Source organism: Ceratina calcarata, unplaced genomic scaffold (assembly GCF_001652005.2).
Source record: "Ceratina calcarata isolate Rehan_Ccalc_2016 unplaced genomic scaffold, ASM165200v1 scaffold8, whole genome shotgun sequence".
Classification (NCBI taxonomy): domain Eukaryota; kingdom Metazoa; phylum Arthropoda; class Insecta; order Hymenoptera; family Apidae; genus Ceratina; species Ceratina calcarata.
Genome location: NW_017179316.1, coordinates 374,245 through 386,185, shown reverse-complemented (window position 1 = coordinate 386,185; position 11,941 = coordinate 374,245). Strand labels below are relative to the sequence as shown.

The window sequence follows — 11,941 nt, the reverse complement described above, 5'->3', positions numbered from 1 at the left end:
TTCTGCAATTCGCTCGTCGAAACTGTGAACTTTTAAAAAGACTTTTCGTTTTTCCTCAATAACTCCCGAACGGATGGACGTAGGGGGACGTATGTACGCTCATTTTGTAGGGAACGACGAGATCTACAATTTCTCTGCAAAAAGAATTCGCTAGTGCCAATAGTTAACGAGTTATTTGCAAAAAACTGTTTTTCTGTTTTTTGCCTAGAACTCGTTACATATTCATGCTAGCGACGAACTGTTAGGTGGAAATTATAGATCTCGTCGTCCTGTACATGAAAGGTCGTATGCATTTTTCCCGCACGACCAATGGTTTAGGAGTTATTGAGGAAAAAACGAAAATTTCGCGAAATCTGAAGGGGTACCCCTTAGAAAAATCTCGGAAAAATCGAAAAATTTTTTTTGTCGTTTATTATTAGCCATGTTGTTCCGACGTCTGATTTCTTTTTAAAAAATGCGTTTTTAAAGTGCATAAACTTTTGGGATTGACTGTGTAGCCAATACATCCTTAAGAAAATCGGTACGTAGCGTCGTGACCGATGCGCTCGTATTTTAATCTCCCGTCAAAAAATCATCCTGCCATTGATTGAACTCTTTAGAAATCAGTCTTGGTCGGAGAATTCTGTTTCGACTGTTAAAACGCGATTCTCGAATTTTAAGATGAAGAACGCGACCCATTGAACGACCCATAAAATCTCTTCACGTCCGTTTTACGAGTCAAGTGCTGTGAAAGCGTGTGAGGGATCGGGGCTCGTAAAAGGAGTTCAATTACTTCGTTCCTAATCCACCGTGGCTGATAGCTGCGAGCTCCTCAGGAGTTTTCGCTGTTCAGAGCTCACGGATTATTTTTTCTCTGCCATTTTCGTCATCGCTTTTACGTCACTCCTATGTCTTTTTTACGTATCTTAAATCTCTCACAGTCCTCACGCTTCGTCTCTCATTGCGATTCATCTTCGACTCCTTTCTTTCACTCGTCGTTCGCAAGGATATTTACACGACGAATCGATGATTGAACTTTCGATCGTACGAGACGTTCGTGTTCGTGATCGCGATGTAATAAATATTTTGTACGAGCGATTCGTATTTCTCTGTTTGCGAGACTCTCGAGTATGTAATTACGCTGTAGAGGAGAAAATTTGGTTTTGAATTTATTGTATAAGGCCGGAGAAAATGTAGGACTCGAAAAGGTGAAGTATGTCCGTTCTTCTCGTTGCTTTCAAAGCGAGGCATGAAAGAGAAAGTACGTAAGATCCGAGATACGAGATACGCCAGATTCGCGGAACGTGAGTAAAATATTTTTCGAGGGTATAGAGCAAACGCGGGTCACAGGTTTCGTGAAACGATTCATCAGACGTAACACGATGGCAAAATTATAATTCGGTTAATTCATTGATGAATAGTAGAGATCGTTCGCTCGAGAGACGAACGAGGAACAGAGAGGCTGTCGATCTTCTTAAATAGTTATCGCGAATCTACGGTTTCACGAATGAAACGGACGCGAGTCAATGCATTTAAACCGGTCGTTTTTGCCGCCGACTCGGCACTGGCTTCCCCTAGCACAAATTCATGGAGTGCATGATTAATGATCCGGTTCTTGCCGGTAGAAGTTACAGCGGCATTGTCGAGACCTTGCTACAGGGTAAGAAACATGAATTCTTGTTTGACCACCGTTGCAGTTATCAGATCGCAGGCACAAAATTACGTTCTGTTGCGTTACAGCACGATCTCAGCGATTTTCACGTTTTAATCGAGTGAACTCTTGTCGACGACAGAATCAATGATCAGGGGATATCCTGTTAGAAAATTTGTTCTTGTCTGGCAAATTCGTTTAGACTCCTATAATTCTATCGGGAGACTCCTCGCATTTTTCGAAACTCTGAGTAGATCGAGGTGCGAACGGAACGGGCAAAAGTGTTACACGAGGAGGCGGCGGCGGCGGCGGCGGCGGCGGCGGCTCGACTCACTGTCATCGAGATTATGTTAATCTGGAAGCGCGCGGTGCCACGGCTGAGAGTCATTCGATCGGTCGCAGAAAGCCTCTTCCCGCAGGTAGGATCGGATCGATGCCCCCGGGGATATTGGATTATGTTTCACTGTTAACAGGTTACGTTTCGTATCTCGCTGTAGCAGACGTTCGTCGAACCGGAGCGAATGCCATGGTTAATCGACTACGGAATCGATCATGGAAGGAAACGGGCGTGATCGACGGTGTCGATCCCTCCGCTCTTCTTCGTTCTAACGATAAAATGCTCCGCTCGCTCGGTCCGTTTCTGACACGTTCGAATCGACGATAATGCTTTCTTTTCAATTTTCCTTTACAAATGGAACGTGTGCAACGACGATAAACATTTGCCGATCTGAACCTCTGCATCGAGCATTTACTTCCATGAAGCATTAAACGGTGATCACATTGGCTGATCGAACTGTTAAAGCTTGAAATTGCGCTAACATCGATCGCGACAATCGCTGTGAAATTACACGTTTCCCATCCTTTAAGATTTAAACGAGCGTGCGAAGAGAAACAGAGAGAATAGAGAGAGAGTGTGTGTTTGTGTGTATGGAAACTCATTAAAACCGCAGAAGCAATCGCAGGTTTCCATGGTGGTTCGAACCACGCCGTTCCGCGGTAGCGAGGCGTCGGCCCGCAGAGGTGCGGACGTTGCACTTCCACGACGTGTAACCACCTCGTATTAGCATAAATTAGTCAGCTCGCGCCGTTCACGGTACGTCGTAAACGTTCAAGACGTCGAGAGCCCAAGACCTAGCTTTGACTGGTGACAGACGAACAGAATCTTGTCGCGTCGTCATCCGTCTACGTGGCCCTCTCGCGATTAATCTGTCCTATCAAGAATTCTAACTGCAGTGGAAGCCTGTCTCGTTAAATTTGACTGACAATTATGATACCTTCCCATGTTTATCGATCTTCACACTTTTTCTAATTCAATGTTCCCATCGACGATTCCTTTGAATCACGAACGTACCTAATAAATCCGAATGAAAGCTCATATGATTCGACGCGGAACTAGAGTGACAGTAACAATAACGACGGGGAACTGGGTTAATTCTGTCGTTGGGACGATTAAATCGAAAAGGGTGCCGGTTCAATTGCAGCCGACAGAGAAGTCGCGTTCCATCCGCGTGGACGCAGCCTCACGATTCGTCAGTTCAGCGCCTGACGGTCTGTCACGCAAATAAGTCGATCGTCTGGCGCGTGCGACGACGTAATCCGTGCGTTACGGCAGCTGGCTTCTGTACATCCTTGTTCATAAGTTCTCAGACGGTGTAAATTCACGATTCGATGAGACGATAAAATTTGAGATCTCTTGTAGAAACTTTATTTCCACTGTTGATACATTAAAAATTACATAAAAAATTTAATGAGTCACGGAACTGGAGTTCACGTCACGGATCACCGTTTCGAATATGTTTGTTCTAACGAGAATGACGTGCGTGGCTGTAGATTAGTCACCGTTTAAGACGTCCGTAATTGCTCGATTTATCGCAGGCTGAATCGTTGTGAGAAGACCCAGTTTTCGCGCCCAACCGTATTTCTTTCGGACGTTCTCTTTATAGCCGAGGTATTTAAAGAGAACTGCGTGTCTATGAGTCATTCATAATATTCGAGCTCGTGGAATCGAGACAGCTGCTGGACGAGTTTCATCGCGGATTGAACGAGTCAAACCGTGAATCGAGTCTTTTGCGTTTCCTCGTTCTGAATCATCTGACAGATCGTAGATAACGATTCAACTATATACCTCTTGTGGTACTTTGACTTCTTCTCCAGCAGAACAACGAGATTCACATCGGCAGCGTGTCAAGGAACGAGACCGGCGTTTTCATCCTTCCCTTCCGGTTTTAATTCGTTTTTCGCGCAAAGTCTAGAGCGTCTATAGGTTTTGTAGTCACCCACGTCGTCGGCGCGTCGTTATTGTCGTCGTCGCCGCGTTTAACGCGACAGCAGATGCTCGGTCGAGGAAGCGAAAGCTCGCAAGCTCATCGCGGAAATGCCATGTGCTGTCCCACGCTTGGCAAAAATCCCCGCTGGCAGCTGTACGAAACTTATTTACGGCCTGCCGAACCGTAATCTCTTATTTTTCGACGACTCCTACGTTGCTCCTTTGAAGCTAGATACCCCGCGGGCGACGCGACGCACTTTCTAATTGCATGAGACCGCGGAGAGACGCTATCCTATGGAATTAAATTCCTCCGAGGAAAGTCTCTCCACACTTTTCTTCCGCCACGTCGGGAAGGGTCTCAAAGTATTCGCTCGCAGATCATAGTTTCTGATGTACAACGATTTCTTTACGCTCTGCCTAGAAATTAATGACGGAACGAAATGAAAATGGTATTTTAATAAAGATTATGCCAGGTACGAATTTTTAATTCTTTTCAAACATCGATTCCAATTTGTCAAATCTTTATCGGTTACTCGTACGCTCTGTAATGAATTCTTGACAAATAGCAACAGTTCTTCTCGTAATCGAATGAATTCCGTAGAATCGTGTAATCAATGAGAACGCGATAAATCTCTGTTTCGGTTAAATACCGTGCACTCATGTATCCACCCTCTTCTCTGTCCGAAGCACGAGGCTCGCACAGTCGTTGACCCGCAGGTGAACTTTAAATTGGCTGGCAACCATTCTCTGAATGAAACAATTTCGTGGCAATTATCCACTGACACGGTAACATTTCCCGATGTAACGATCAGTTAGATAGAATTGTTCAATTCTTCGTTCCATGCATTTTTCATTAAACCGAACGATCGAGGAGACGCTCGAGAACTTGTACTTAGGTGCGACGCAGAAATAATAAACAAGATCTACCTGACGAAAAGTGAACGAGCCGTTCGTTCGTCGCGGTTTCATTGGCCGGAGATACGCCTCGATTTGGGAAAGTTCACGAATTGCACCGCGGATGACAAGTTTCGAGGAACTCGTATGGCGGAAGTGTAGACTGGCGCCAGTTGCAGCAGGAAACTGGCTTCCTCTCGTGTCGAACCGAGGACGATTCTCCCGAATCTGGATCCTCGATCAGTGAACGGTAGACCAGGGCAATCTCAGCGTTCGAGGGATCGAGAGGGAATAAAAAGTGGCGATAATTTCGTTCGGAGGGTGGTATGCGCTTTACAACCAGCCGATGCAAACTGACTTTGGATCGTCGCCAGGAACGGTGGAAAACGTTTTAAAGGCGAGGGAAGAACGATAAACGGTAAGGAGTGCGGGAGACCTTCCAAGATCGCGCGATTGTCGCCCCATTTGCTTCGATATTAATCTCTCCTTTCTGGGTCAGCCGAGCATGGGGTACGTTCACCCGCCTGCGCGATATTTCCTCCCGGTTTCTGTGTTTGAAAGAGGAGAATGAACTGCGAGCACTACCAGCGTCCGTTCTAATTGTAGGAACGAAAATAATCATACATGAAGTGAAACAGCCGTCGTCGCCGCGGTCTTACTTAGCTGAATTTTAAATCGACGTATCGTGTTCTCCAGCAAACCATACTTGTCAGATATAAAAAGATTTTAAGGACAATTTTATCCTCGAACGATGCACGATATCTCGAGTCCGAATTTATTAATACACTCCGTGGTACAGATTACTTTCCAGATATCTGCTACGGTATAAATTACTTCCTCTTAATTCCAGCTATATTCCCCATAGAGCCGAACGGCTGTTGAACACGATTCTATCCCATAAAGCCGTCGAGCGTACACTCTCGATAACGTAGTTCGCGTTTCACCCCTGTCGCGGGTACGGTCGTTCATCACCGCTAAAAGCCTATACCTTATCGAAGCCGGCCGATAAGAGGATCACGCCTACGCTCCCCACGAAGGTACCCGGCAGGTGAGCCACAGGTGAACGGTGACGCGCTCAACGCGAGATACCCCCGTCCCCTTGCCCTGTTCCCACGATCATTTTTCCAGTGAGCCTGCGATACTCGAGCCAACGAACGGTTCCGTAGTTTGCATTAGCGATCGTTCTACTATCTGCTGAGAGTTCTCGCAACGCTGTTTTAGCATCATGTGAAGTTGAGACACGAGAGACACCGTAGACAGCATGGGGAGGGTTACTCGCCCAGCAGCTTCGTGCTGGACTCGGACGAGCCCGAAAGAGGCACTTGGGGCCCGTGGTCATCGCCTAGTTCCTGCTCCAGGACCTGCGGCGGTGGCGTTGCCCATCAATCCAGGCACTGCCTCGACGTAGAGTAAGTAATTAATTACATAAAACGATTTTACAATCCGATCGTTGCGGGACGAAATTGCCCTCGGTCTCTGTCGATTTTTATTCACACGTTTTACGGATGACTCGTTCGAATTTACGACGGTAAGGTCTCGATTAAGTCGTAAATAAATGGTCGCAGTTAGATGAACGTACAAAACAATTCTGTGGTAAGTATTAAAAAGCTTTCTGCTTGGAGAGTCGCCAGGTCGATGTTAATTATAAGGTAAATAGAAACACGGGACGAGTGAAAATTTAAGGAAACTGCCCGGCAGCGTTCGGTAATGGAAAAATTAATTTTTTTTTTTTACCTCGGCGTTTCTCGCGAAGATGGTTCCCAAATTCAATCCCGTCGCTCGAGCCTGGGGGGACCTTTCTCGCCGGGATTTTTCTCGCGCCGTGAGAGAAATCGCGATAAATCCTTCTTACTTACCTAGCTGAAAGAGCGAACCGGCGGCCGAGATTAATCACGACCGCTTCCGGTGCCCGGACACCTTATCTCCACGAATTTCCCCGCCAAAAAGACGAACCGGGGAAACTTGGTCACGAATTTGTTATATAAATTGTAGTTGTAGCATCGGGGACAGCTAGACCCTGTTCCGAGAATTTTTGGATTGGACAGGACGAAAAGATAGAAATCTTAAAAACAATCCACAAAGTGCTGTCCTTAATTTTCTATTAAGCGTTCAACATGGAAGACGCTTCAAGGATCTTTTATTTCCTTGTTGACGACCTGGTTTATTCGAAATATATTATACACTAGAAACGAGAGACTTACGTAGGAATTACAATTGTGAAAAATAGATTTCCGTTTATGAAAGCTTGGGAACTCTCTTGAGAAGATTTCTTACGTAAACGCAGAACGCGGAAAATCGAAAGCGAAATCAATAATGACACGGTTTCTGATCGAGAAAGCGGGCTAATCGTGCGGATTAATCGTTTCGATCATAGATCGTGTCACGGGTCAGGCTCGATCGGTTCGTTTCATGATTTTCTTCGGTTTGAGGCATCAACCGTTTCGAAATGAAATGCTTAGAATGCGTGCGTTTAGAATAATTTCAGAGAGCGATAGACTGATTTAGTATTCAGATTTCCGTGAACAACGCGATGCGACTCTGCGGAGGCGAACAACGTTTTAGGCTCTAAACTTTTCGCTGGATTATTTAGAGAGCGACCGAGCGAACAGAATTTTTGCTTGGCCGTCGAGCCCCGGAGGAGAAGGGTTCTACGGGGTGAGAAAAAATTGGTCGCCCCACTTTTGCTTCGAGTTTCCTCGAAAGAAACTCGTTAACCAACCGCCGCGTGATATTTAACGGAGTGTGAATTTCCGATTAGGGATACGAGACTCGCTAGATTTCTGTTGAAAATCGAGGAAACAGTTTGATATCGGAAAATACATTCCGGATCGTGTATTTTCTACGTAAAACAAAAGTCAAACAACGTTTGTTCACGCTTATTACATCGTGAACTGCTTTCGAGTATGTACAACTAATAACAATGAATTTGAGCCAACTCGGGCTTGTGTTAGTTTCCTCTCGGGCGACAAAATTCAAAACGATTAATAAGAATTTATTTATTTTTATTTATTACTCGTTTTGCATTTTGTCCCCCTAGGGGAAACCCGAAAACATAAGCCCGAACTAGCTCAGTTTCATTGTTACTAGCTGTATAATTGTTTTATTGTTACAGTGAAAACGGATACGACAGGTGCACCGGTGCATCGAGACGATTCTTCTCTTGCAACATCCAGGTGAGTTTTTTTTGCCAAAGGAGCGATACAATATTGAATATTCATGCGATGCCAACGGGACGATGCAACATCGAAATTATGTCAATATCCAATTAAATTTAATTACCCGACAGCTACAATGTACAATCAGTTCATTACGATCGTCGCAATGGTACGTCCATCCGATTAGAATAATCGAGTAACACAGACAATCATCACCGGACCAGAACGATTTGTCAAAATTGTACTGAACGCGTTTAAAAATGTCGAAGACAGAAATAAATTACGCGTAGCGGAGTTTCAATCAAATGTTTAATCGGCTTGTTCATTCCAACGCGAGTATCACAAGTCCCACAACCTTTTGAACGTGTCGGTCAATTTCTCGCGGATCGGCTCGACGCTCTTTAATGAAATGATTTATACGATTATTTAATTCAGTTCGTTAAATGTCAGCCGCAGTCTGATCGAACTCTGAACCCCGCGACGCTCACTCCTGCGTACTCGATCTCTTCGTCGTTTTAAATCAGACGTCATTGTTCTCGAGACCTCGACGCTCCCACGTGTATGTTATCTCATCAAAGCTTCGTGTATCATTAAAACAGTGGTCCCGATATTGTTTCTTTGTTATGGATTCCAATTAAAATCCTGGTCAGTACTCGTTTCCTTATTTCTCTGTACGAAAGAATCAGCAGGGGAAACGTAAAACCTAACATCTAATTCAATGCATCGAGCCGACGAACTTTGAAAAATTGTACGAGCGGTTTCCCCTTGGTGTAAAAAATTAATTCGTCCGTCGCACGCGGGATTTCCTCTGGTCCCTGCCGGATAATTGAATCTGTACGTCGCATCAATTTTCACGTGAAACGCGTGGCCACGCCAATCGAACCACCGCGCCGCGCCGGACCTCACCGTTCCCCCACAGCCTTAATTTAATTTCCCCGAGTCACGAACCCTCGTTTCGGCCCACGAAGACATAGAAAACTACTTCCCCGACGGGAACTTAAACCCTCCGCTTCCCGATGCTCCTCGACCCTCGAAATATACTCCTCGCGGTCACGTAGCCGTCGTAAAACCTCCGGAGAATCTCTATTTACCACTTACCGAATCGAACGTCGAGACGAAATTATTACTTTCAAATGCGACTTTATACAGTTATCTCTGGACACGAGATTTCGATTCATAAATCGCGTCAACTCCGGCACCACCTGCAATCAATTTCCTCGGAGCGAGCGTTAAGCCCGGAACGTTCCTCGAACGATAATTGCGGCCTTCGAACGAAGCCTCTGATCACGAACGGCGGATCATCGCGATGCCGAGATTCTTCCGACCCCGAAACGTGAACCGGCGAGCGTCAAGGTGGATTCGCGGGGATCGCCACCGGCTATAAATCAACAAGGGTCCTGCGGACCCCTGGCGATCGTTTCGGGATCGCGGGTTCCGCGCTCGAGATTCTTTCTCTTTTACGGGGGGAGGTGGTGGTTCAACCGAGCAATCCCGTCGGCCCCCCGTTCGCGTCCTCGTAAGAGATCTCCCGTCATAAATCCTGGCCCGTGTATCCCCGAGCGTGCAGTTCCATCGGGACGTACTCCGTCCCTTCTGCGCGTCACCCGATTTATGCCCGAGTCTCCTGCGTGACCCTCCTCGCATCTAATTTCTCCGTCCGCCCGTGGTGGAACAGTGGTTGGGACGATCCTAAGATCGAGTCTTCGTCGGCGGTCATCGAAATGGTGTTTGCTCGTTTGACTGCCGGATCAACGAGGGCCGATATTGCTCGGGTAGTTCAGGTTCGATTCCGAGCTGGGACCTTAGCACACTTTTCACTGCGGCTCCAGATTCGGTCTTTCGTTGATCCTCGTAATTACTTCGATCGTCGCACACAGAGATTAGCTATTTATCATTCAAATATTACATGATACTAAACGATACACCGTGTCAAAAACAGTAATGATTTTTATACGCATTTGTATTCTAAAGATATTCGATACATTCGATGACTACGAATTAAACACAAAGGTATAGCCGATGAATCTAATGCCTGATCTTCGGAAGTCGGAACGTGTCACGACGAATGGCGGTTCTAATCTAAATCCAATTTCGCTCAGAGACACGATCAGTGGTTCCACACGTTCGTCTTCGAGCCCTCGTTCCATTACGTGCCGTGACCGGACACATTTTCCAATCTCCGTCGGTGCCCATCGTGCACGCGTATTTCCTCCAGGGGCTACGATATTTATTTCCTACTCTCTCGGGGAAACGCGTAGCTAGGGTAAACTGCAGTTACGCAGGCGGTGGAAAAATGTAGGGCAGAAAAGCCACTCGTGACCGCGACCACTTACATCCACCAGGTTTTCGAGTTCCATCTCAGTGATCCCTTTTCACGTGAAAATTCATTTCTACGTGTTTGGCAAGATTCGTTCAAATCGATCTCTCGTCGTACTAATTGCAATTCATTGTCGTGAAACGTTTCCTACTGCAAAGCTCAAAGCTCTGTGCACGATTGATGGCTTCACGAAATTTGCATATACGAATGCTTGGGAGTTCTGGGAAACGAATTTCGCAACGTTAATAACGACCGCGTGCGTCGATTCTGTCGGGCAGGAATGTCCAGGAGAGCCGAAGGACTTTCGAGCAGAGCAGTGCGCCGAATTCAACAGCGTGCCGTTCGAGGGGATCTACTATGAGTGAGTATCGAAAAATGGTTACCAGCGACGCGTTCTATCGGGTACGGTTACGCGGTTCATCGACGTCATACACGGCGACGGTTAGGGTCACGGCCTTTTCGCGGGACGGCCTTTTGGCCCGAAATCCTCGTTCGAGATTCCACGTTTATGGCCCCGTCACGCGTGGACGGCGCAAAGAAGAGTTCGGTAAAAGCCCGTTACCTCTATTCGTCGCCGTAATTCATTGGAACGTCGAAGAGAAAATATTTTTCTTTTCGCGAAAATCTATCTTAATTCGTATCGGCTATAAATTCGAAGTTCGGTCGTTGAGTTCAATTTAGAATGCAGGCTTTGTCCACGGGGAGCTGCATATTCTCGTTTCATAGTTAGCATCGCGCGAACTCGCGCTTTTGTCATAAACTCGTTCGGTATTAATTTTAGAACGCTCTACATTGTAAGCTATAAAGGTACGCGTATACAGTATCACATAAAAAACTGAAGGTGAACTTTTGGAACCGAATTAAAAGAGTTACTGCCAGTTTATCTCTTGTTCCGAGTGATGGTTCCCCGAATAGAACGTTACTGTTTAGAGATATCGGTAGTCACTTCGGTTGAGGGATCGACCTTCTTTTACGACGTGTCACGGTACTCGTTTAAAATCGAAATGTTTCGCTCTCTGCGAATTCGTAGCGTCGAGGAGATCGATGACGATCTCGGTGAGCTCGACACCGGCGAGACTAATCGCGTAAAATGGTTCGCAGTTGGATACCGTACACCGGCGGGCCGAACAAGTGCGAATTGAATTGCAGACCGCGAGGCGAGCACTTCTTCTACAGACACAGGCAGACGGTGACAGACGGGACGGTATGCGAGGCCGAGAAAAACGACGTTTGCGTCGGTGGCAAGTGCATGGTGAGTCTCCACGATTCACTGGATACTCGCGTGCTGATTAATCGTCGAACTGATTTGAACCGGGAAAAAAAAAAAAATTGTTCTCGATCGTAGCACGTCGGCTGCGACATGATGCTAGGAAGCGACGTGAAGGAGGATTCTTGCAGAGAGTGTGGCGGCGACGGATCCAACTGCAACACCGTTTCCGGTTTCTTCGACACTGACGATCTCCAAGCTGGTATTTAATTAGAGATGCCGTCGTAATGAGATTACCGCAGGTAATAATTTAACGTACGATTTTATACAGGATACGTCGACATTTTATTAATACCTCAAGGAGCGACGAATATCGCTGTGAAGGAGATCGACCCATCGAACAATTATCTGGGTAAGTAAATTCAATTCGTAAAACGAATAAATGATCGGAATACACTTTCACTTGTACAAA

The 11,941-nt window shown here is 46.2% G+C and overlaps 1 protein-coding gene across 8 annotated transcripts in view; it reads left to right on the top strand.

Annotated features, from left to right (window-relative positions):
* The window catches only part of Ppn (proteoglycan-like sulfated glycoprotein papilin), an 85,076-nt gene that overhangs the window by 57,001 nt on the left and 16,134 nt on the right, over positions 1–11,941 (top strand). For all 8 annotated transcript variants that reach the window (XR_003389907.1, XM_026818575.1, XM_026818574.1 and 5 more), the window contains exons 3-8: positions 6,012–6,199; positions 7,903–7,963; positions 10,541–10,623; positions 11,364–11,514; positions 11,608–11,731; positions 11,801–11,881. Coding sequence is in view for 7 of the 8 variants with exons in the window: in XM_026818575.1 (XP_026674376.1) it covers positions 6,012–6,199; positions 7,903–7,963; positions 10,541–10,623; positions 11,364–11,514; positions 11,608–11,731; positions 11,801–11,881 (688 nt within the window). In the remaining variant the exon portion in view is untranslated. The remainder of the gene's footprint in view (positions 1–6,011; positions 6,200–7,902; positions 7,964–10,540; positions 10,624–11,363; positions 11,515–11,607; positions 11,732–11,800; positions 11,882–11,941) is intronic.